This window comes from Cyprinus carpio, chromosome A1, assembly GCF_018340385.1.
Source record: "Cyprinus carpio isolate SPL01 chromosome A1, ASM1834038v1, whole genome shotgun sequence".
Classification (NCBI taxonomy): Eukaryota; Metazoa; Chordata; class Actinopteri; order Cypriniformes; family Cyprinidae; genus Cyprinus; species Cyprinus carpio.
This window is the reverse complement of record NC_056572.1, coordinates 7349003-7375657: the sequence shown is the minus strand read 5'-3', so window position 1 is coordinate 7375657 and position 26655 is coordinate 7349003. Positions and strand designations below refer to the sequence as shown.

General features: G+C 35.8%; 1 protein-coding gene across 3 annotated transcripts in view; it reads left to right on the top strand.

Moving 5' to 3' along the window:
- The first annotated feature begins 1042 nt into the window (after positions 1 to 1042).
- LOC109063029 (dachshund homolog 2-like) overlaps positions 1043 to 26655 on the top strand; it is a 35227-nt gene continuing 9614 nt past the window's right edge. The window contains exons 1-3 of one of the 3 annotated variants that reach the window (XM_042731827.1): positions 1043 to 1650; positions 16818 to 16933; positions 24877 to 25002. In XM_042731827.1, the coding sequence (XP_042587761.1) occupies positions 1199 to 1650; positions 16818 to 16933; positions 24877 to 25002 (694 nt within the window). In that variant the 5' untranslated portion in view covers positions 1043 to 1198. The remainder of the gene's footprint in view (positions 1651 to 16817; positions 16934 to 24876; positions 25003 to 26655) is intronic. The other 2 variants (XM_042731897.1, XM_042731753.1) reach the window with 2 other exon arrangements.

Here is a 26655-nt window from a genome sequence, read left to right as displayed (position 1 = left end):
AGTCTTTCCACAGACACATCCAGATGTGTGAGCATGTTTTTCCCAATGATGCTAAACAGATGGCATTCAAACGCTTGAGTACCTGACTTAGCTTGACCTATAAAAGACAAAGCTGATTCTTCTACTGCCTAAAGATCATGCCTCTTATTTCACACATTATTTTCTTGACATAGAACCATTGTGTGCATGAACAATTTAGAGTGTATTACACAGCAGAGTACAGTAAAACATGTGAGTGGAAATTTCTTAGAAATATTAAAAAACAAAAACTAAAATGAAGTACATAAAATTACTCAAATTAAAATATAACAAATAAAAGCTAATTCAAAATACTAATAAATAATATAACAGTATATAAATAAATCTAAAATAACACTGCACTCACACACACACACACACACACACACAAACACACACACACACACACACACACACACACACACACACACACACACACACACACATATATATATATATATATATATATATATATATATATATATATATATATATATATTTAATAGGCTATATAAAATATCCCATGTAGATTTTTCGTGTAAGTAGTGAAATTTTGCTCATGTGTATAAATAGCAACGAATAGCTTCTCTGTTTATACTTTTCTAAGTGCAAATAGTGAAAGAAGCTATTCACACAAAATGTCAACAGAAGTAATATGCTATTTGTACTGTGGTAAATTGTAGGCGCAAAGTGGGCGGAGTCAGTGCAAATAGCCTTTGCCAATAAAGTTAGCTATTTTTAATTACTGCAAATAAACACTGCCTATTAATAATTATATATGTGTGGAAAAAATGGTTTAAAATGTTTATAATAATTTTGAGATTGACGGATGGAAGGTCAGATGGATAGATCTGGGATTTAACAGAACAGCTTGAAGCTGGTCTCCTCGCTCAATAGAGGAGGAGGGTTGTAATTTTTCGACCTCCAGTGAAGTCTTTACCCATAAATTGGAGCACATGTGGTTGGCAAAATGGAGCATCATTCTTCCAGCGAGAGGCGGAGTTAACCAGACCCGAGCACTCCCTTTATCTGAATTTTCACACGGGTAAAGAGAGGCGCGCGGCTCGGTATCGCCAGTGTTGCTCAGTGGACGCAGTGCAAAAGAGGAACGCATAAAAGGGAGAGTGATGAGAAAGTAGACGACTTAAAAGAGCATAATAAAATAATAATAATAATTGTAATGACCACTATGGCCGTTCCTGCGACTCTTCCGGTTCACTCTGGGACTTCTGCGGTGTCCGCTAAACTCTTCAGAACCGACCCGTTCTTCTCGAGTCCGGCGGACTCTCCGCGACTGAGCAACTCACTGAACGCGACGCTTCCGAGCGGCGCAGCGACAAACGAATGCAATATAGTGGAGGTGCACGGGGTGAAAGTCGCTTCTTTTAACGTTGATGGAAATGAGCTTATTTGTCTCCCGCAAGTCTTCGACCTTTTCTTGAAGCACCTTGTCGGCGGACTGCACACCGTGTACACGAAACTCAAGCGTTTGGATATAAACCCGGTGGTGTGCACCGTGGAGCAGGTGCGCGTATTGCGCGGACTCGGCGCCATCCAGCCCGGAGTGAACCGCTGCAAACTCATTTCCAGAAAGGATTTTGAAGCGTTGTACAACGACTGCACCAGCGCAAGGTTAGTTTGGTGAATAACTTTTTTCCTGTTTGTGGTTTAAATAACTGGTGATTGTGCATTAACCACTGAATTGCGAATAGACCCCTAAAGTAAATATATAATTACAGTACAGTAGCCTACTTTTTTTTTCTTTCTTTTTTTTTACAGTATATTACAGAAAGATTTCTTTAAAAGCAGTACACTGCAATGAAGCAGAAATGTGTAAAAACAGGGGTAGACTGTATTTTACACTAGGGCTGGGTGGAGGAACATGCTGTCCCGTTATGTTGCTCTTAAGCCATTTCAAATGGCATTCGACAGAAAGCAGCAAGTGGACCCCCAGTTTTGACTCGGTCGCAAATATCCCAGACGTTAAAAAAGAGAAATATTTTTAAAATCTAGTTTGAAACAAAAGTTCAAAGAAAGTTCCCAATGTAATTTTGTTATTCATGCTCATTTCATAAAAGAATATTTCATTTTCAAAATATCATTTTAATTTAATGACTGCAGAAATGTCAGAAGGTGTAACCTAGTGCAAATTAAGTTATCTGTAGTGAAACGTTCAAACCTACTCACACCTTGAATACAGGTGTTCCAACCTAATTGTTTAATGTTTTTTTTAAAAAAGTGGTATTGTTAGACTGTGTTATTGTTTGTTTGTCTTGTTTTTTTCTTGTGGCTTCCTGCATGTTGGTTGCACCACACTGATTTTGATTGGGCAGCCAAAAGTTTTTCATTTAAAATTTTAAAACCAAATTTAAATAAATAAATAAATAAATAGGAGCCCCACAAAAGGTATTTAAAATTACATTAACTCACAAAGTAAAAAACATGATTATGACAGTTGAGATTGAAAAAAAAATATTTTTAGACGTGAATTGAATTTCTTAATGAATTTTAGAATAACTTAAAGGATCCAGACCAAAAAATAGCACCCATGCAAGGCCCCCCGCAATTGCAAATATATAAAATGTAAATTTTCTTGGTAAAACATTTACCAAGAAAACTTGCTAACATTAATACATTACAACCTGCTTATCTTCTCCATGGACACCCTGAAGTACTTTCAGGGACCCCCAGGGGTCCACAGATCCCTGAATGAAAACTCTGGCCTTAATTGGATGGAATAGTTCCGTCAAGAACCATTAGTTCTGTGAATACATGTTGTGCGTCAGCTTGTGGATTTTTTTCATGGCCAAAGTGTAATTGCCATTCTTTGAAGCCCAGTGCATGGCTGTCCTGTTCAGTCCCCTTAGATCCTCGCATACGTGACACAGATCAATTTTCCAGTTTCCTCCGTTGTGTAAATGCATATGCATTGGTCAAGTTAGTAAACTGTTTATTCGCTTTCTGACCTCGCTGCTTGTTTTTCATTAAGTATGTTCAGAGCATCCTGTGTTAAGTTCCATTACTAACATCAATAACAACAGACTTCTTCTAAACAGAGAGAGAGAGAACCAGTTAGTTTGCATTTCGTCCTAACAAAAAAATATTTGCTTGGAGCCTAATAGTGTAATGAATTTAAACATTTCATTTGAATAATAGCTTCTGTATAATTTCAAAGTGATTAACTACATGACTGTATATATTTTAGTATGTTTTGTACAGTGCTGTGAAAATACTGGGATCATGTAACCTCTACAGAGTCAAGTTACGGTCACGCTTTATTCACAGCAGACAATAGGTTAAAATTTGGTGCTTTGAACATGATGTCTTAATCCTTCTCTTTGTTGCGGTCCGCTTGTGCAGAGACCATAACTGAATAGAGGGGGAGATATATTGTCATATTAGGTCATGTGTTTTGAAGAAAGTCTGTCATCAGGTTTCAAAGGGGGCTTTTGGACATTCAGAGATTTGCAGGAAATATTTTTATGGGGTGTGAAAGACAAAACTGTTGCCTCTGGTGAGATTAGGAAACTATAGTAATTTGAAAAAAGTTTTGTAATATAAATCTATGACTCTTTAAGGAAATGGAAGATAGAATAACATATACTAGCAGTTTTTTTTTTTTTTTTTTTTAATAATTACAGTATGTAGAAAGCCACTGATTTGTGTCTTTTGGTTCATGCCTGTTAGTTTTAAGGACATCTGTTTGCTAGTGTGCTGCTAAAAGAAATTCATAATTCATTCTTAATTAAATTATTAAAGAAAATACAATAAAATAGTGACAGGAAGAAGAATATAATATTTAATTGTATTAAGAATTTAGTATTGGTCACATTTCACCTTTGTGTTGTCTGGATTGTGTTTCCCAGCAGATGGTTTACACTGCTGCGCATGAGTGAACTGCTTATTCGCCTGTGACATATATTGTGGTGAACACACACATACACTCATGATTTTATTTCTCTGTATAAACAGTGATGTCTCACCATATGTGATCCCAAGAATACAAAGGCTCAAAGGGTGGCTTGATTTATTGCCTAGCATGCCATGCACTAAACATTAACATTTATTGATAAGAATTTGGAAACCAAAAGGTTAAAGCACTATAAAACAATAAGTCAATTCCTCAAACGTTTTTGAGTCATGATTGAGTCAGTATGAAGTAATGCGTGATGTAATAGTGAGTCTGTACATGGGGCTGCTGTGGATGACTACTGTGTCTGCTATAATATGAATATACAATAGCCTTTATCTGGCTTTTAACTCTTTAGTGAAGCAATTTCTATGGAAACTTATTTCCACAATGGAAAATAAAAAATGTCATTGCGACTTTTTAACTCATAATTATTTCTTTTTTCCTTTTTTGATGAAATTCTGAATTTATATCCCACAATTCTGACTTTGTTTCACACAAATCTGAGAAAAAAAGTCAGAATTTCAAGATGTAAACTCAGAATTGCCAGATATAAACTAACAGACAATTGAGAGAAAAAGTCAAGCTTGTTTCCGCCATGGGTTATTTTATTTGAAATAATATGAATTCTAACTTAAATAAAATCTCATATCTGGCAAGTCTTCATTTTGAGAAAAAAATATTATTTTTTAATCCATGGAGGAAATTCACTTCTCTTTTTCACCTACTGTATACATTTCTCTATTTCACTTATGTGCTTTGCTTAAATGCAGACATTGTGAATCCAGTAACCTGTTAATGGGTGCTGCTGCAGGCCAAACATGGCACTATGTGCTGCTTCAAGCAGTGAGTGTGAAAGACTATGAGAACAGCAGTCATTCATTTGAATCCTTCTTGAGTTGTGTCGCAGCTGAGGTTAGCTGCGCTAGTGGTTCAGTTGCACACAGTGAGGTTAATGTTTAGTGTGAAGTGGACATTTTGATAACACTTAATTACATTTGTCCACATCAGAGGTGGATGTTGGATGGTACGACTTCTGCATCACAGCTTTGTGCCTCTCTGTTTAGAATAAGGCTGTAAATATTACAGTACAAACTTCCTCTTTAAAAAGTTATTGTGCAGACCATGTGAATATCAGGAACATGTGGATGATAAAGCCTGTTTATGCTCAGAATGCATTCATTAGATTGCAGGTTCGTATATTAAATTATAATACTGTAGGTAGTCTATTTGCTGCCTGGTTAGAAATTATAGAAGAGGTAATTGTGATTTAGTTTTTTAAAGAAATTAATACTTTTATTGATCAAGAATTCATTGAATTGATCAAAAGTTACAGTAAAGACATTTTATAATGTTACAAAAAAAAATATTGCAAATAAATGCTGCTCTTTTGAACTTTCTTCATCAAAGAATCTTAAAAAGCAGCACAACTGTTTTCAACATTTATAATAATAAGAAATGTTTTTTGATCACCAATTCAGTATATTAGAATGATTTCTGAAGGATCTTGTGACAGTAAAGAATGGAGTAATGATGATGCCGATAACTCAGCTTGGCCATGACAGGAATTAATTACATTTTAATGTATATATATATATATATATATAAAGAAATAAGTTATTTAAATTGAAATTATATTTTTATAATATTACTGTTTTTACTGTATTTTTGATCAAACAAATGCAGCCTGGTGAACATGAGACAAAATTTTACCAAGTCCATTTTTGAATGGTAGTGACTATATTTCTAAATCTAAATGGTCAACTGAAACCTTTCTCTTTCTTTTGTTTTCAGTTACGATCGGTTACAAAGATTGTGTACAATCTTTTATGGTAAAAAAAATAAAAGCGTTAAGAGCTTGGTTTAGCTGTTAATCACACAGAGAAGTTCTGTATGTTATGCCGAGCGATTAGCTGATTGTTAGGCGCTAAGTGATGACAGGTTAGCGCATTAAGTGCTCGAGATACTGAATGAAACTGGAGGAATCTGGCATCTTTTTTTCATGACCTGACTCTTGTGCGGTTCACAGACGCATAAATGAATGATCTAGTCTAGACGCAACAAGAGTCAGCTTGTTTTCAGACGAACAGATCCTCCATTTCAATTGTTTTTGCCTAAACATCGTGACTTGTTTATGTCTTGTGTTGAGTGTGTCATGCCTCAGCGTTTGCATTGTGGTCATGTAGACGGGTAACATGCGGATGGATAGATGTGTTGTGATAATGTTTTTTCTCAAAAAAATAAACCGGACTTCTGTTTGGGTCTCTTATCTGAGTGAAGGAGATAAGCTGCTGTAAAATAGTCAGTTTCCCCTTAAGACAGTCAAGCAGACAAACGCACACACGGCACGCACACTCCCTCCCCACGCTTTTTCCTGTTGAGGTGTGGATGTTATGGATGGATGTTAGACACATGATAAGCTCTCTCTTCCTACTCACCTCTCCATTAGAGGCTTGAAGAAAACAAAAATGACAAAGTGGAGCTTGATAGTATATCTTTCAAAGATTGTTTTTTTTTCTTCTCTTGCCTTCCTATTAAAGGAGCAGTTTGGTTAAACAAAATGAAAAATCTGTGATCATTTACTCACCGTTATATCTTTCGATGTCTAACCTATATGACCAAAATGGAGACTTTTTTGTTGTTTTGATACAATTACAATAAAAGCTTTCAGACTGCAAAGGCATTATAATGGTATCATAATGGTAGTCCATGCACTATGTACACACATCATTTTTTGAATAATTAAATTTTTTTTTGTGTTTGAAAGAACAACATAAAATATTTGTAAAATATATTTTAATATATTGTAAAATGCATTATTTCAATTATTTAGGCCAGTTTTTGTGAACCAGATCAGTTGATTGATTGAAAAGATCTGACTCAGAAGAATGATTCATTCACAAATCAGACATTGCTAACACTGCGAGGAGATCTAGGACAAACGTAAAGTATTTCAGTGAATAAACATTGAAACATTGGTGTGTTTCTCATACAAGTGTAGTGTGTGCTCAGCATAAGATTAATCTTGTCATGTGTAAGAAAACCCTTTAATGGTTTGAAATCATTATAATGCATGCCTTTCTTTGCATATTGCTTTATTTTACTCCGTCTGCTTTATTGTAACTAATTTTCCCAGTTTTTCCATTCTCGCCCTGTAGCACCTTTGAGAATGCAGCTCGCGTCTCTCTGTCCGATCACAAGGTGTCATCCCTGACTGTGCTGACTTGACACTTTTCCAACACACATACACACACAGAGGATTGTTTATTGGTTTTCAAATATGTCCTTCTAAAAAGGACAGAGAGGGAGGAAAGTAGAGAGAATTGAATAAGTAAATGTTTTAAGATGCAGGAGGCAAAGCAGAAAAAGACAGGAAGAGTGGAAGAGAAAGAAGTATTCATGAGGTAGAGGCAGAAACTGGCGAGTAGTCAATGCAGAAATTTGGTCATTTGTGACGCTTGTTAACGTACTGTAAGTGTCTCTTTTTTACTATTGCTCATACTTTTGTGATTTAAACAAACTGCAAAAACTGCTTAAATTTGGAGTGCTGTTTTTATTTCTAAGCGATTGGATGTATAATTTTTCACCTGGCAAAATGATAAAACTTGCTGTAAATCCCTGAAGACATACACTGAGTCAGGGAGCCCTGGGCTCATTTGACTTGTGCCTTTTAGCAGAACACCCTAGCAACCACCTATCTGCACAGGAGACTTGACACAATTACACTATTTTATTAATACTTTTCAGAATGGAATTAAATAAGGTTCCATTTTTTATATTTAGACAGTTCTCTATTTTAGAACAGAACATAAGTGTGTTATAAAAGAAAATAACTCTCATGAAGTATTTTTCATTTTGTCTTTTAAAGACTTTTTTTATTTACTCAAGCATAATAAAAAATGCTTCAAGCCACCAGTTGTTGTGCCCCCGTTCACTCTATGAATAGAAATCAGCATTAATGTTTTCTGTTTGCTTCTGTGATTCTTTTTAGAAAGAGAATGAATGAAGTCTTTGTGTGGTGAAGAAACAGAGCAGCGGATAAACTGTGCCTCTCTTTCTCTCTCGTTCTGTCCATTTCCTTCTCTACTTTCACACTCAGCCTTCCTAGTGCATTTGACTGTGATTGTTAAATGCAGAAATATATATTATATACATGTATTATGTATTCTAAGCATAAATAACAGTCAGACTTTGGTGCCTGAGCATTGTGTTCTTTTCATAATATACTGTACAAATATAAAGTGTCAGGGGCTGTGAATGATATTGGCTTCGAACATTAAATAACTCAAATTGTCTCACTGTGATCTTCTAATTCATTCTCTCCCTTACTTTTTTCTGTTGTTTTTTTGTAAAGGGGATTTTTTCTTTCCTTTTGCATGTTTTTGCTGTCATCTCCTCCCTCTCATGTTCTTCTCACTCTATTGAAAACGAGTGACTGTAATTAGCTCGCCTGTGGTCTACACAAAACCAGCCAGAGAAAGATGGAGCTATTGTATTTCTCAGAAAAAGTCAATAGTTGTCATTGTGTATGTGTGTATAAATGGGTGTGTAAATGTGTGATTAAGCTTGTGTGTGTGTGTGTGTGTGGGGTGGGGGTGAGAGAGAGTGCGTTTGTTTATGTGGGTGCTGCTTGTCTATCCTTATTATCATACTTGATAGTAGCAAGGTAAATAGGCAAAGGACTACATAAATTCAATACCTTGATCAAATGAAAAGAAGGAAAGGAAAGAAGACAACCTTGACCAATCAATAAAGGGAGGGATTCCCTCCAGACCTGAGCACTATGACATCAGAGTGGAAAAACACAAAGAAACACATGCTTCGTCAGGTGTATCATGCAGCAAAGCAGACTGATTATTATTTGTAAATATAGCTCTATATAATGTAAATATAATGTAAATATAGCTCTAAATATATGTGTAATGTCTACTGTATGCAGGGAGATCTTGTTTTGTATAGGTTGTTAATCTTAACGGGTGCATGTCACAAAACCTCAAAAAAATGTGGTCACATTTACCCCAAAATAATGCGTAACGTAACAAACATATTTTTGCTTATAAAGTGAAATGATATTCTTAGGTTGTTTGTTTTTTGTTTATATGTAACATTATTTAAAATAATATTATATACCTACCCCAGAGTCAAAAAATCAAAAATGTAAAAAATAATATTTGCTATATAAGAAGTGATATTCCTAGGATCTTTAAGGTGTTTTTTTTTGTTTGTTTTTTTTTTTTTTTACATTTTTACAAGACAATTAAGTACCTCCCTCACAGTGAATAAAATAAAATAAAATTTGCTATGTCCCACTAGTGTCACCAAAGGTGAACTGCAAATGTAATGACTTCTTTTAAAAAAAGTTTTCCTGAACACTCAAAACAGGTGCAATGTTTTGAAACCTTCACAGATCCACATTGTTTATGCCTTTAACTTTTTTCTAGACTTTAAATTGTGATAAAATTGGACAAATTGTATTTATTTTATAGAACAAAATTCAAGTTTTTTTCCTTTTAATTTTGGGGTGAAATAAGAAACCAATTTCGTGACATGTTTCTGAGAGATTCACCCTAACAGATATAGTTAATGAACATTTATGGATGAGGAACTGCAGTGAGACCTGTGGTTAACGTCTTTGACAGCTGTTTGATATCTATAATGGCAGTAAATAGTAGCACTACCCCTCTCTCTCTCTCTCTCTCTCTCTCTCTCTTTCTCTCTCTGTGTGTGTGTGTGTGTGTGTGTATGTGTGTGATTGACAAAATGAATAATTGTTGAACTGTGTGTATGTGTCTGAGCTTTAGTAATATGTCTTTGATCTCTGGGGGAATCCTCCCTTGTCCTCCATCTGCCACCAATCATAGCCGATGACAGTTTATTGATTAAGAACAGGTTTCCATAGTAACAGGCTTTTGGGTGTGGTCTGATATAGGTTTTATGCAGAGTTTGTCTTTAAGAAAATGTAATATTTTCTCCTACACCGTAGAGTAAACACATCAATAAATAAAGATTTATTTTTGTGTTCATGATGATACAGCAAATAGCGCTGTATGTATGTGAGCAAGCATATTTAATTAGATTAGATTAAAGCAGATACGTTTTTCTCCACTGTGTGGAAATTTGGCTTTGGCTTCACAAACAAGACCCCATACAAACAAATGAAATATTATTTATCGCAACTAAAATACATAGTATCACATTAGAAAATCACAATGTCCTTTAATTTGAAATAAATAAATATTTAAAGTGCATATTGCAGGTTAGAGACCCAGTGAGTCAATGTATAGAAAAATAATAAAGGAACTAGATTTTGTTTAAATATACTTAATAAATACGCTAGTTGAGGTTTCTGGAGTCGTTTTTGTGAGAAAATTTTACTTCCGCATCTGAAAATCGCCAGAACCGTAAGTGACGAACTAAGCTACAATGACTTTTTTAAAGTTGTTCTAAAATAGCAACCAAAGCGCAATTCTCTGTTAGTCCTATAAATTCAGTTTTCTACGTATTCTGTAGCTTATTGTGAATAAAAAACATCTGTGTGGAGTTTGTATGTTCTCTCTGTGTTGATGTTGTTGGGGTTTTTTTTTCAGTTATTGCGAAGTGAAAGGAATGAAGAGCCTCTCTTTGCATGGACACAAAGGCCTCTTAGCAAAGTTATTTGTATTCGAGTTCGTTGTCACCAGGATCAATGCCACGGATAAACATGAATTATTATTAGAATAATCCTGGCCTGTCCCTGCTCTCTTGGCCACATAGCAGGCTCATAACTGTATGGCTATGGTCCGTTATACGAGTATGAATAAACATTTACAATTTCCTCAGCGTCCGAACTGTCATTGCAATCCATTATTTTCCTATTGTTTAAGTTGACCGCACTCACTCCCATTACACCGCTTCCGGTTTTGCCGATTTTCAGATGCAGAAGTACAATTTTCACACAAAAACAACTCCAGAAGCCTCAAGTAGTGTATTTATAAGTGTATTTTAAATAAAATCTAGTTCTAGACTCTAACCTGCAATGTGTACTTCAAATTGCATTTTCTAAAAACACTCTTGATTTGGAATCAGAATCGGTAGGATGCTCATATTTAGCTTATTTCGATTAAATGTTTTTCAAGAGAAAACAGAAAATGGTCTAAAATAAAGATAAAAATGTTATCTTCTCCAGCATGCAACTTTTTTTCAGATCTGTAGAATTGATATACACATAGAATGTTCTACTAAATATTGATTCACAACAAAAAAGTTTCAAAAAAGTACTGTGGTGCAGTTCAAAATGTTTACATGGTTTTAGAGTTAATCAGCTTATGAATTATAATCAGCGTGATTATAAATACAAATGTTTGACTCTTTTTGTTCCCTAAGAATCAAACCCATGACCTTGGCATTTGTCGCATCTTGCTTTACCTGTTGAGCTACAGAAAAGCAGCCTTATCTGATACCATGATGTTGGCATGACTGGCTTGTATAGCCAGTGTGTTTCCAGGGACTACAATCAGTTATTTTTATGAGAGTTTGTGTGCGCCAGTGACCTCTGCATGACTGCATCACTTCCATCAGCAGCTCATCCTGTCGTTCACTAAAAGAGAGGGATTCTTTTCTCCCTGATAATACAGAACAAAAGAGCTGTTGTCAGTAGATCTGGATTAGTTTTTTTTGTGTATGTGTGTGTGTGTATGTGTGTGTGTGTGTGTTTCCGTGCATGTGCACAGAAAGATAGAGCAAGAGAAAGAGAGGGAGAGAGAAGTGGTATTAAGAGATCAATGAATGATCATCTCTAAGAGCTGTATTACTGTAAGCATTGTAAACAGCGTTCTTCCTTTTGTCTGTGCTTTTAAGAAAGAGGAAACCATTCACACCCCCTTACATCAACACACTGTCCCACACACTGCACACATTCTTGTTAGGCTGACACAGCGGGTTAGTGGATGTATAAACATTACACACCAGGATGAAAAGAGAGATATGAGCAGCTGAACTGCCGTGGAAATGCTTTTTTTCCCCTTCTCTTTCTTTCTCTCAGTTGGGATTCATCCGCAAATGCTTGTGGCTCTTTCAGGCATCAAAGTAATTAAGTGTGCAGAAAGCATACACAATCCTTATTGTTTCAAAATCACATTGCCTTATTTAATTTACTCTGTTTAAAATTTAAACTGCTGCTGAGCCTGTGTTAATACTCAAGAGTAATACAAGAGTATTACATTTCAGTGCATAACTCGCCCTGCACCGCTTATCAAAAAAACATGAATAATTGCAAAATTTTGTGGCTTGTTGAGGAGAGCTGAGCTATTACTTTTCAAAGTGATCTGACTCATGATTTTTCGACTGGAAGGTAAAAGAATAAACGATCCCATAGACTTACATTTGAAGGTGGGACCCAAATCATACAGAGACTTGAATGTGTGCTCTGTTGACTTGATCACTCAGAATCCCTTGTTCTCAAAACCAATCAGCACCTTAGCAACACCCTGGCAACCATCCACATTACCCTACAATTGGGACAGTGAGTTTTGCACAGGCATATTTTCATACAGTATAAAATGACAGTATGAAATATGCTGATGTAGGGAGGTTAGTCAAACATGAAGGTAATTTAGTTTCATTTCTAGTTTAATTTAGTTAAACTTTGTTGTTGCCTTAGCTGAAAATCAAGTATTTGGTCTCACTCTACATACAATAATGATGATACATATGCTTCTACAACGTACACAGGACAAATTTACATGTAAAAATATTAAAGATATGGTATTGCAAAAATATCGGTTTTACAGATGAATTGATGGCAGTTCTTTTTGTCATTATCGTTTATTGGCAAAAATCAACAGAGATGGTTGCAATAGGATTTTACCCCTACGTGTCAAGTGCTAGAGGATGCTTAAGTGAAAAATGTGAATTATTTTATCCCTAAACCTACCCATCTCCACCCCCTGGATCAAATGGTTCCAATTACTCTTGTACATATTGTTGTTACAAAATGTAGTTACAAAGTTCCTGTTACATCAGTACTTAGTGAAGTGGAAAAAGGTGTTGTTACCAATGTCCTGTTACACATATGTAGATACTACTCTATGTGCCAATGTGTACTTACGCTGTGGTTACATACTACGTACACATTTAGTTACTATTTAAGTACACGGGTATTAGGGACACAGTAAAATGTGGGACCAAAAAATGACAGTAAGATCAAAGTGAAGCTGCAAAACTCTTCAAAGTGAAGAGTTTGTGATTTTATTCATCTTTATTATTATTTAAATTTTTAATGCAGATATTTAAACTATATTCACTATATACAATGCTTAACAAATTTATTAAAACAAATTTATGTAAGTTTTTTTTTTTTACAAATTATGGTTTGCGCCTCTGCTGCTCTAAACTAACAGTAATGGTGATTACCAAAATAATTTTTTAGCTTTCTGTATTGGTTAGTCCTCCAATATGTGTAAGCTCTTTAGTAACAGTAGTAGGCTGTTTCTAATGCTATAATATAATTATTGCTGTTATCTATGAAAGAAAGCCAGAGAGTAGTGTTTTTTTTTTTCAGATACCTTATTACAGACAAAAAGTTCATAAACAATGCCAGCAAGAATGCAAGCTGTTATGAAGAGCATAGGAGGCAATTTGTTGTTATGTGAATAAATACTATTTAGTTGTTTACATTTATTTGCCCAATAAATGACAATAACATTTTTTGATTTAAACATTTTTTGACAGATTCCTAAAATTCCTAAAAATTTGTTTTCTCTTTATTATGGCAGGGAGTCTAATAAATTGTTAAGCACTGTATGTTTTCATAGCATTCAGTTGGCATGTTTGTTTGAAGGACATTGGGCAAAATGTGGAATAGTGTGTTTTTGTCAATAAAATAAAAAAAGATTTATTTTTTTTATCCGATTAATCGAAAAAAATAAAAAAAATAATAAATAAATTTATCAAAATAATCATTAGTTGCAGCCCTAATCTTCACTGTTACTCGTTTCGCTGTGTAGCCTACACGTGGGCTACCAAAACGGGCAATTGCATACCGCAAGTCACGTCCTGTTCTTACCTGGATTATCAGTCACACAGTTTTAGGTTGACAGTGGTTTAAGCTCATAACCTTTGTTTAATCATGCCCACATTCTCCACCAAAATATGTAGCAAATTAGCTCTGAAGGCAAATATTAATAATTAATCATAACTTGTTATGATTAATTATAAATATTTGGATCCGCTTATATAATTATTATTACAATCAGCAAACCTGTTCTGAATTATTTATTAATTATAAGAACTGTTTATATCCAGGGTATGGGAAATAACATCCTTATTATACAATACTACTCTGAGCATGTAGACAAAATCTGCATGATCATACAACCTTGAGTGTGACACAAATGAGACTTTATTAATTACAGTAAACACTTAAACCATTCTAACACACACATACATGCAGGAATGCAAGAAGTTTTAGTATTGTTTAGGATTCGGCAGATCAACAGCCTTGAGCAAACCATCAATTTCTTAGTTTTAACACACCCTTTTTTAAAAGGGGTGGGGATACTTAATGGATCAAACCATGAGACTAAAGGCTGATTTATACTTCTGCGTCGAAACTACTCCATAGGTTGTACGTAGTACGGGCAGGCTGTGGCGTAGTCTGACGTGCACCTCTCCAAAAATGTCACAGCGCGTCGAATCTACGCAGACCGCAAGTGCTGTGATTGGTCTGCTAGTACACCTCCCTCCATATATGTATTTAAGTTTTGTGTGTGTTTTTTGCACTTTAATATATTTTAATGTTACACCTTCTTATTTAAAATAAAACAAAGTCGTCATCTCTTTTTTGTAGTTTAAAATAAATTATCTGTTCTTTTATATTTATTTGCCGCAGTCATGGCTATAATGCTTCTCCAAAGAGCCGCTTCTTCTTCGGCTTTTGCTGTGGTCTGCAGTGCAACATGCCCGTGGACACTGCAGACTAGCAGTTTGCATGTGTACTGTACGTCGATGCGGACAATGACGCAGAAGTATAAATGAAACCCGACGCATAGCCTACGGCGTAGAGGCTACAGTGTATGTCCGACGCAGAAGTATAAATCAGCCTTAAGTTTGATACTTGCATGTCTTGCCCATTTGAATAAAAGTGTCCTGATGCAGTTTGTTGAGGCTCCAGCTGATCTTGATTGATGTTGTCTTGATGAGAGAGAACCAGCTGAAGTCTGAGGATCTTTGGTGAATAGAAAAACAAGGCCGCAGCCTGGCACAAATCTAGGTGTCTTCTAGCTCAGCATCCTCATCTTCTCAGAATCTAAAAACGCACCTGATCTTGTGATCAATGATCTTTAAGTCTAAAGATGTCACACCCTCAGAACTTGAGTAAGCCAATGAGGAATGGTAACTTTAAACGTAAATTTAACAATCCTATGTAAACAATAATAAAGATTAACATAACAAAAATAATTTGCTGTTCAAGAGAACAGTCTTCAAGATTCTTATAATAGTAATGTGTCACAGAGTTTGCAAAAATGTAATGTAAATTAACAAATTGGAAACGTAATTTGGAACTCATAGATACCAAGCACGGCATATGTGTGATCTTGGTTAATTAAGTAATACTAACACATTCATTCAAGTTTTAATATATAGGCTAAACACAATAAACATATATTGTATTATATGATTGTATAGGATACATGATTGTACATGTCTCAAGTGAATAGTAGACATAATGTTCTGTATGGTTATTCATAGAAAGGTATATGAATTTATGTGGTGGAAAGGTCCATCCTGTGGGCCTGTGTCTGTCTTTCGCAGGGTCTGTTCCATTGCACATAGCATCTTTCCACATACTTTCCAGTAGTAAAACAGTCTTATCAGATGGTAGCCCTGGTAACTGAGCCCTATTGGAGTGATAGTTGCACTTTCGGGGGATGGTTCATGGAACTCACAGAGTGGGTTTTAAAGATGTCTGCTCGGTCCAGTCATTACACTTTAGTTCTCAGTGTACTGTCTAGCCCACCCTTTGAACCAGCTCAAGTATAGTGTCTTAAAAGTGCTCTCATTTAAGATGGAGCTAACTGCTCATGTTAGCATGTAAAAAGCGAGTGGGTAATCTGCATGCCCTGTCAGCAGAGATGGGCATAAAAACATGAAAATATATTTACAAAAATGTTTTTGTTTTGACCTTTGTAAAGCCTTTCCAGTTCCAGAACTTAGAAACTATATCTACATTAGATATGTTAAGTGTATATACACTACTTTTCAACAATTTGAGGTCAGTATAATATATATTTTTAGCAAGGATGCATTAGTTTGATCAAAAGTGACAGTAGAGATATATATATGATGTTTCACAGTGCTTCTATTTTAAATAAATGCAGTTCATTTGAACTTTCTATTCACCAAAGAATCCTGCAAAAAAAAAAAAATAATAATTACATTTTAAAACATTAAAATAGAAAACATTTAATTTAATTTTTAACAATAAATCACAATATTACTGTTTTTGATATGTGGTTGTGTATATATTTTTTAATGTTGCCCTTTTATATATCAGTAATCATGCTAGGAATTGAGAAGAAAATCGGGTGAAATATTTGCTTGGAAGATTTCTCAATTTAATGCAGAACTGTTATCAGTGATTTAACTGTCAATTTTGGCATGCTAGAAAATTTCAGTTTTAAAGATGTTTCCTGTCGAACTTGTAGCTGTAATTTCATTTAAAAGTGTTGTTGTTTTTCTACTTTTTTCATTACTATTTTTACATATTAAATAGAAAAAAATGTTTTTTTATTCACTTTAAATGTGTAATTGTTCTAAAGTGGTGTGGTTCTCAGAGAAATCCTCTCTATTGTCTGTCTCTGTTGTCCTTAATGATGGGCACAATACTAATGTGTGTTTACACCCTTCACAGCTCTCGTCCAGGCCGCCCACCGAAGCGTTCCTATGGGGCCGGTTTGCAAGAAAGCCCCAGAATCCTCCACCAAAGAGCAAACAGCCTTCTGTCTCCAGCCCTGCTGTCACCCACAGGTAAACCCAACCGTACACACACCCGTCTCGTTTTTCACCATGTTCAGTGCCCTGTAAATTTAGATGAGCCTCAGTTTACTCATTCACAGCCTCCTTCAACACATATGAAAAGTATATGCTTAAATCACTCCCTCCTCTGCTGTCCTTCTGCTCATCTTTCATTCTCTCTCCCTTTCTGCCGCTCTGTTCGGTCATCTTTCATGCACCTCCTTTACGGGTGACAGTGATGAATGACACACCCCAGCGGGATCACTCATCCATCTGTTCATCCCTCTCTATTTCCCCCTTCCTCTCACTGGCCAGAAGCCTCACATCCCCCGTCCTTGCTTCTCAACTCTACTGTATCACATTGGGAAGGGTGGATGCTGAAAATGTACTGAAATCTGCCCCAAAAAATGTCTTATTTCTGCCAGAGTCAGGGGCGTAGCAATCATTATACCTGGAAGGGGACATGTCCTTCCCACTTTTAGACAATTATGGTTAAGTCTCAGGAAGCAGTGCCTTTTTTTGCAAGATAATGTCTGTAAAATGTAATTTGCCTGTTTTTTTTTTTTTTTTTTTCTTCATTTTTTATCACTTGAAAGTTATAACTTAAGTTTCAAGAACTTATATTGTTCCACCATAGACCCAAAGTACCTGGGCGTTAACCATCATAGACAGTTTTTATGGCCTATTCTTAAACGGCAGCCCTCTATCGTGTATGTGGTTATATCAGTAGTTATTTATGTTTGTTATTTTTCAATTTTCAACCATCACAATAAGTTTATCCTACTACATTACATATGACACACACACACACACACACACACACACTATTATATTATTTCTTTTATTATGTCTTGTTGCGGGGTAAAGATCAGAAATACGACTACTTATTTTACTATTTTTTATCTTTCCAGTTAGCTTTAATTTATAATAATTTTTTATTTCAGTTTTAGTTTTAGTCTATTTTATACTTTAGTTGCAGCTTTTTTTCTCAGTTAGAGGCAATTGGTTTCTAATTTAAAATCTAAAAATGTAAAATCTAATTTCTTATCAAGTTTATCATCTAATATTTATATTATATTTCAGCTTCATTTAACTTTAATTAACTAAATTATTTTTAATAGTTCTATTTTTAGTTTTATTTAACAATAACAACAAATTACATTATATACACTCAGTAATCTTGAGCTTTGTGTATAAAATATGAATATATTTTTTTCCCCTGTATTAGAGTGAAACTACTTAGCTTGATGAGGCCAGTATGAGTGTACACAATAAAATAATGACCTCTGTTTCACAGTGGTCAATAAATAAATAAATTAATTAATTAATTAAAAAAATACTCCCATAAATGTGATGTTAGAGAGATCAACATTTTTAAGACCCTAATCCATTCTTCAAATCTATACACCTGGTATACACTTTATCAGCACATGTGTATATGTATGTGTGTGCAGTAAAGGCACTGCAAAAAGTATTCCCTCTCTCTCTCTCTCTCTCTCTCTCACACACACACACACACACACACACACACACACACACACACACAAAGTTGTGGGGTCTCCATGGAGGATGCGCTAGACTGTGCAGTGATATTCTGCCTTGTTTGAGCAGTTACCGTGGAGATGTCACTTAGTGTCTTGGCATCGTCAAGTGCCAGATGTCAGGACTCGTTAGGAATGAGAGTAGGGCAGTTTGCTTTGATTTGCCAAGTGCTCAGTCATTGTTTGGGGCTATGACAGTTGGGTAAAAAACAAAAACAAATGGTGGCACCATATGAGCGAATCAGTGATTATATTCCAATAGAAATATACTGTACAACAGGCAAGCAAACACAATGGAGATATAGCAGTATTTTGCTTACCATTTTGTTTGCTTCCATAGAAAAGAAAATCAGAAATTAGTTTAATATCTCATTTGTTTCTCTTAGACAGAAATTGAGAGGCTTCTCAGATTGTTTGCCTGAAAAAAAAAAAAAAAAAAAAAAAAACCCAGGACAATCTCTTTGTTTCTCTAGAGCTTCAGAAGTGATATGAACAATATTTCAAACTGTGCTCAGATTGATACTTTTGAAAACACTGATTGATACATTGAAAAACTGATACTTTTTTCAATGAAATTTACTTTTTTCATCCATTTTTTGACAATTTGTTGGTCTGAGCTGTACTATCTACATTCATTTTGTAGCTCTGTACTCTTACCGAACATAAGAAATATTTCAAGATAATGGGATCTGAGGTATGTGACAATGGCATGATATTGTTTCTCTCAGTTGTAAATATTAGTTAAGTAAAACTTGACTTTGACATTTATTAAAATATTTTATTTTCACTTTCTTTAATCTACAACTGCAGCAAATGTTGGCATGTTTTGGAATTTTTGGATTTGTTTGTCATTTAGGGCAATGACAGACAGCAGGGGGTGGTGCCAAAAGACAGAGAGGAGAGGAGAGGAGAGGAGAGGAGAGGAGAGGAGAGGAGAGGAGAGGAGAGGACAGGACAGGACAGGACAGGACAGGACAGGACAGGAGAGTAGAGGAGAGGAGAGGAGAGGAGAGGAGAGGAGAGGAGAGGGATACAGTATTTAAGTTCCATATAATAGGCTATAATGGTGTATAGACACAAACAGAAGAATATACCTTATAATACTCTCATATACAGGTGCTGGTCATATAATTATAATATCATCAAAAAGTTGATTTATTTCACTAATTCCATTCAAAAAGTGAAACTTGTATATTATATTTATTCATTACACACAGACTGATATATTTCAAATGTTTATTTCTTTTAATTTTGATGTTAATAACTCACAACTAAGGAAAATCCCAAATTCAGTATCTCAGAAAATTAGAATATTGTGAAAATGTTCAATATTGAAGACACCTGGTGCCACACTCTAATCAGCTAATTAATCAAAACACCTGCAAAGCCTTTAAATGGTCTCTCAGTCTAGTTCTGTAGGCTACACAATCATGGGGAAGACTGCTGAATTGACAGTTGTCCAAAAGAAGACCATTGACACCTTGCACAAGGAAGGCAAGACACAAAAGGTCATTGCAAAAGAGGCTGGCTGTTCACAGAGCTCTGTGTCCAAGCACATTAATAGAGAGGCGAAGGGAAGAAAAAGATGTAGTAGAAAAAAGTGTACAAGCAATAGGGATAATTGCACCCTGGAGAGGATTTGTGAAACAAAACCCATTCAAAAATGTGGGGGAGATTCACAAAGAGTGGACTGTGCTGGAGTCAGTGCTTCAAGAACCACTACGCACAGACGTATGCAAGACATGGGTTTCAGCTGTCGCATTCCTTGTGTCAAGCCACTCTTGAACAACAGACAGCGTCAGAAGCATCTCGCTTCAAAAAGGACTGGACTGCTGCTGAGTAGTCCAAAGTTATGTTCTCTGATGAAAGTAAATTTTGCATTTCCTTTGGATATCAGGGTCCCGGAGTCTGGAGGAAGAGAGGAGAGGCACACAATCCACGTTGTTTGAGGTCCAGTGTAAAGTTTCCACAGTCAGTGATGGTTTAGGGTGCCATGTCATCCGCTGGTGTTGGTCCACTGTGTTTTCTGAGGTCCAAGGTCAACACAGCCGTATACCGTGAAGTTTTAGAGCACTTCATGCTTCCTGCTGCTGACCAACTTTATGGAGATGCAGATTTCATTTTCCAACAGGACTTGGCACCTGCACACAGTGCCAAAGCTTCCAGTACCAGGTTTAAGGACCATGGTATCCCTGTTCTTAATTGGCCAGGAAACTCGCCTGACCTTAACCCCATAGAAAATCTATGGGGTATTGTGAAGAGGAAGATGTGATATGCCAGACCCAACAATGCAGAAGAGCTGACGGCCACTATCAGAGCAACCTGGGCTCTCATAACACCTGAGCAGTGCCACAGACTGATAGACTCCATGCCACGCTGCATTGCTGCAGTATTTCAGGCAAAAGGAGCCCCAACTAAGTATTGAGTGTTGTACATGCTCATACTTTTCATTTTTATACTTTTTAGTTGGCCAAGATTTCTAAAAATCCTTTCTTTGTATTGGTCTTAAGTTATACTCTAATTTTCTGAGATACTGAATTTGTGATTTTCCTTAGTTGTCAGTTATAATCATCAAAATGAAAAGAAATAAACATTTGAAATATATCAGTCTGTGTGTAATGAATGAATATAATGTACAAGTTTCACTTTTTGAATGGAACTAATGAAATAAATCAACTTTTTGATGATATTCTAATTATATGACCAGCACCTGTATACACTACCGTTCAAAAGTTTGGGGGTGTTTTTTTTTAATGTTTTTGAAAAGTCTTATGCTCATCGTGGCTGCAGGTATTGATAAAAATACAGACAAAAATGTTCATATTGTGAAATATTATAAAAAATTTAAATAACTGTTTCCTATTTGAATATGTTTCAAAATGTAATATATTCCTATGATAGCAAAGCTACATTTTCAGCATTATTATCTTCAGTGTCATATGATCCTTCCAAAACTATTCTAATATACTGATTTGCTCAAGAAACATTTCTTACTATTATCAATGTTGAAACAGAACCATTTATTTGACATAGAAGTCTTTTGCAACTTTATAGATGTTTTTATTGGTACTTTTAACGAATTTAATGCACCGTTGGTGAATAAAGTATTGATTTTAAAGTATTGACAGAAAAAAGAAATCTTTCTGACCCCAAAGGTTGCTGATAAAACCCGAAAATGTTTATTGATATATACATACTGTATGTGTATATTTCTAATAATTTTCTCTGTACCTGGAATATTTCACTCAAAAATGATAATTCTTCATTCCAAACTTAACTGTTGAATGCAAATAAAGATATTTAACAGAATGTCCAAGCTGCTTTTTTTCATAAAACTAAATTGACCGGTGATTTTCATTATTGCCAAGCTCAAAAAATGACAAATTGTATCATAAAGTACTCCTCCAAAATCATTTGACAACTTTTTATAAGGAAAAGACTTAATTTTAAGTTACTGTGCTTTAAAGGGATAGTTCACCCAAAAATCAAAATTATGTCATTAATGACTCACCCTCATGTCGTTCCAAACCCGTGAGACCTCCGTTCATCTTCGGAACACAGTATAAGATATTTTAGATTTAGTCCGAGAGCTTTCTGTCCCTCCATTGAGAATGTATGTACGGTATACTGTCCACGTCCAGAAAGGTAATAAAAACATCTTCAAAGTAGTCCATGTGACATCAGAGGGTCCGTTAGAATTTTTTGAAGCATCGAAAATACATTTTGGTCCAAGAATATCAAAAACTACGACTTTATTCAGCATTGACTTCTCTCCCGGGTCCGTTATGAGCGCGTTCACCTCACATCCGGTTCGCGAACGAATCACTCGATGTAACCGGATCTTCTTGAACCAGTTCACCAAAACGAACTGAATCGTTTGAAACGGTTCGCATCAACAATAAGCATTAATCCACAAATGACTTAAGCTGTTAACTTTTTTTAACATGGCTGACACTCCCTCTTAGTTCAAATAAACCAATATCCCAGAGTAATTCATTTACTCAAACAGTACACTAACACAAACTACACAAATAAAAAACCAAAAATTCAAAATCACTCGAGTCAAGAACCGTTTCTGTCGGACGCGTCCGATTCGAGAACCGAGGAGCTGATGATACTGCGCATGCGTGATTCAGACTGACACTCAGCGCGTCTGAACTGAACTGGTTCTTTTGGTGATTGATTCTGAACCGATTCTGTGCTAATGTTATGAGCACGGGTAAACCGAAGGCTTCAATCAAGGGCAATCATTGCCAATGAAGTCATTACGTCGAGCGCAAAAGAACTGGTGAACCGTTTTCGGCAACCGGTTTATTGAATCAAACTGTCTGAAAGAACCGGTTCGCGGAGAAGAACAGAACTTCCCATCACTACCGGTGATCCGAAAACCGATGCAACCGATTCTTGACTCGAGAACGAGTCAATGTTTCGTTCGTTATCTGGCTCGGTCATCAGTTCAGTCAGTGTACTGTTTGAGTAAATGAATTACTCCGGGATATTGATTTATTTGAACTCAGAGGGAGTGTCAGCCATGTTAAAAAAGTTAACAGCTTAAGTCATTGGTGGATTAATGCTTATTGTTGACGCGAACCATTTCAAACGATTCAGTTCGATTTGGTGAACTGGTTCAAGAAGATCTGGTTACATCGAGTGATCCCTTCACAAAACTCATGTGAGGTGAACGCGCTCATAACAGACCCGGGAGAGAAGTCAATGCTGAATAAAGTCGTAGTTTTTGATATTTTTGGACCAAAATGTATTTTCGATGCTTCAAAAAATTCTAACGGACCCTCTGATGTCACATGGACTACTTTGAAGATGTATTTATTACCCTTTTGGACGTGGACAGTATACCGTACATACATTCTCAATGGAGGGACAGAAAGCTCTCGGACTAAATCTAAAATATCTTATACTGTGTTCCGAAGATGAACGGAGGTCTCACGGGTTTGGAACAACATGAGGGTGAGTCATTAATGACATAATTTTGATTTTTGGGTGAACTATCCCTTTAAGTATGAGTTTTGGACAATATGAGAGTGATTACATGTTTTTTGGATGAACTATTCCTATACTGGTGAGCTGCATCAAACAGCTCAGTTTCTCAGCTTTTAATAAGCATGATTTTTGTATAAATGTACATATAATCTTAACTATTCTCACATTGTGTGTAACCGTGACTTTGTTTCTAGTATACCGTAAGAGCTCAAGGAATAGAGTTACCCCCTCAGGACAATCTCCCTTCACATGAACGAATGCTTTCCTTCTTGTCAAAAAGCTTATGTAACTCAACTCAAGTCTCTGAAGATTGTTTTTCCCATGAGTCCACAGCGAAGCTCATGCAACAGCTGTATTCTAGATTTAGACAGTCAGAATTTACATAGACGTGTTAAAGTCATGATTAGTCAAGCAGCCAATGCTCTACTGAGGGAATATGCTGCTCTTTACTTGTGTGTGTGTGTGTGTGTGTGTGTGTGTGTGAGAGAGAGAGTGTGTGTGTTAATGGTCCATTGTTTTTCTCCTTATCAGCAGTCAGCCTCACCTGCAGTTTTCTTCTTTGTCACAATGTGACGGAAAATCGTGACCTTGTCAAATGCAATACACACGCTCACCCAAACTCATATGCAAAAACATACAGACACACACACTATTACAAACACACAACAGACATCTTTAGAGTTACAGTGTTGTGAATTATATTATGTTGTGACTTAAAAATGTGAATTATAATGAGAGAGGCAGCAATTTTAACATCAATCACTAGTCCAGAGAATTGACCGTCTGTCAGCAATCAATACTTTTTTTTCCTTTTGTTTGACAGTATCCAAGGGAAACCAAGGCCAGAGCTCTTTGCCTAGCTAATTGTGCTGGTGGTGGGAGGAGTTTAAAGTGATTGATTGGCAGATGGCTATTTCTTGGACGACTTCCATGATATGCTTATATAAATAATGCAGTCCAGTCCAACAGAGCTAATTCAGGTCCCTTATCTCACTGTGACCCTCCAGTTGCTCTGACTAAACCCTGCTGCTGATGACAACATCCATTTACTGTCAACTAAGGAATTTATTGCTGTAACTTTTAGCCTAATGTGCTTCATAAATAGCACACCTCCAAACATCATTAAAACATTATTATAAAGTACTCAAGAACAACATCAACCTAAAATCACTATTGAAATTTCTATTTAATATCACCAATAAACAATTCTTATTATCTTGGCAAAACTGAGCTCTGTTTGAGATTGTTGACATCTTTAATAAAATTGTTGAGGAGACGCATGTGAGTTTATTCTCACGTGAAGCAGAAGCGTCTCCATTTGATTACCTCATTGCTGTGTAAGATAATCAGGTGAGATATCAGTGGAGTGTTTTGGGTACACAGTTGTTTGTGATATTGCGCTTGAATGTGTTGCAGGTCTAACAACAGCTGCGATGGCTGAAGCTCTGAAGATACAGAAGATGAAGATGATGATGAATCTACACAAGACCCATAATGGCTCAGAATTCGATTCAGATGAGCTCAACTCTAATACAGGTACAGGTAGGGCTTGTGCTTTCACAATTTGTTTGTTAATGTGTGTTTGTGTTCCTTTAAGGCAGCTTGTTTAAAGTACAATCTGTAGATGTACCAGACAGATGGCCTTGCAATAGTAACCTGGGACTTTTGGGTGAGATGAGCCCCATCACAGAGCTCGCTCAGGGGGCCCTTGTTGCAGGGTTGTGCTTGGTTTACAGAGACTAATGGTGACATTAATGACTGCTGCCTGACTGTGCATTTAGAGAACACCAACAACAGACAGGTGAATAGTTAATCGTACACCAGCCCTAGAGATGAAACAAGACATTTTTTGCAGGGGTGCATGTGTTTGTGTGTGTGCATACAAGCCAAGCAAAATTAGATGTATAAATGGATAATGTTATATATGCACAATATTTGTGTGCATAACTGGATGCATCATTTGTGGATGATGCAAAGTATTTCAAAAGCGTGCAACTGATATGCCTTTTGTGGCTTCTCTGATTTAACTTATTATTTAGTTATATATTTAATATGTATTATTTTTTTTCTCTACATTTATATTATTTATATTTATTTGTATTCATATTTATATTTATTTCTCACCCATCTGGCATGATATAATACAATATTATTAAAATGGGACATTTTTCATGAAACACATGTGAAACCAGAAAATGTGCATTATTAATTTTTCAAGACTAGCAAAAAAACTGGAAAACTGGAAAAACACACAACAAAATAGAAGTTTTAAAATGGCAAAATATTGTCTGATCCTTCATTCTCATCCATCATTTTAATATGCAGATTTGCTAGCTTTTTTCTACATTTGCTGCTTGATTTCTTATTATTATCAACGTTAAAAACGGTTGTGCTGCTTATATGTTGAGGGAACTGTTATGTATATACAGTATACAGTATTATCTCTGATGAATAGAAAGTTAAAAAAGGCATTTATTTGAAATAGAAAGCTAACAAAATTATTTACTGTCATTTTTGATAATGTTAAGGCATTCTTGATTAATACATTTATTTATTATTATTATTATTATTTATTTTTAAATCTTACCTCAATTTTCTGAATGCTTGTGTGTGTGCATATGAGAAATATTGCACTTCTTTAAGTGTTTACACCAATCAGGACTTGCTAGACAGATTTTCAGGCATCACATAAAATCTTGAGACTTCAAACACAGCAGCCATATACTAACTGTGGCTGAAACTAACACAGATAATGTAAACTTCAAAGGCAATTCTCACAAGAGTTTAAGAGGAAGAGAGCACAGCGTTCCTAGTAAGAACAGCTGTGGACAAGCAGAATTTAGGAGAGAAGAAAAAAAAACGGCCTTCATCAGAAAGATGGAATGCAGTCAAGGAAAATCAGCATCAAGGATGACATCAGAAGAGAAGAGAGAGACAGTGAGAGATACTTTTTCCCCCCTGCTTTGACAGGTTGAAAGAAAAATTCCATGCATTATTTAACAAGATGTCCGAAACCTGTCATACGGGTGATAGCCTGCGTTAACAGAAACAGGTGTGCTCTGTGTGCACGAATGCGGGTGTATGTTAGCACATGTGTGCTTGTTTTCATGTCCACGTGCGCTTAGCAGGGAAGTTGTGTATAGTGTAACACACACATTATCTGTTTGCCCCTCTCTCCCTGTGAGCATATGGTCA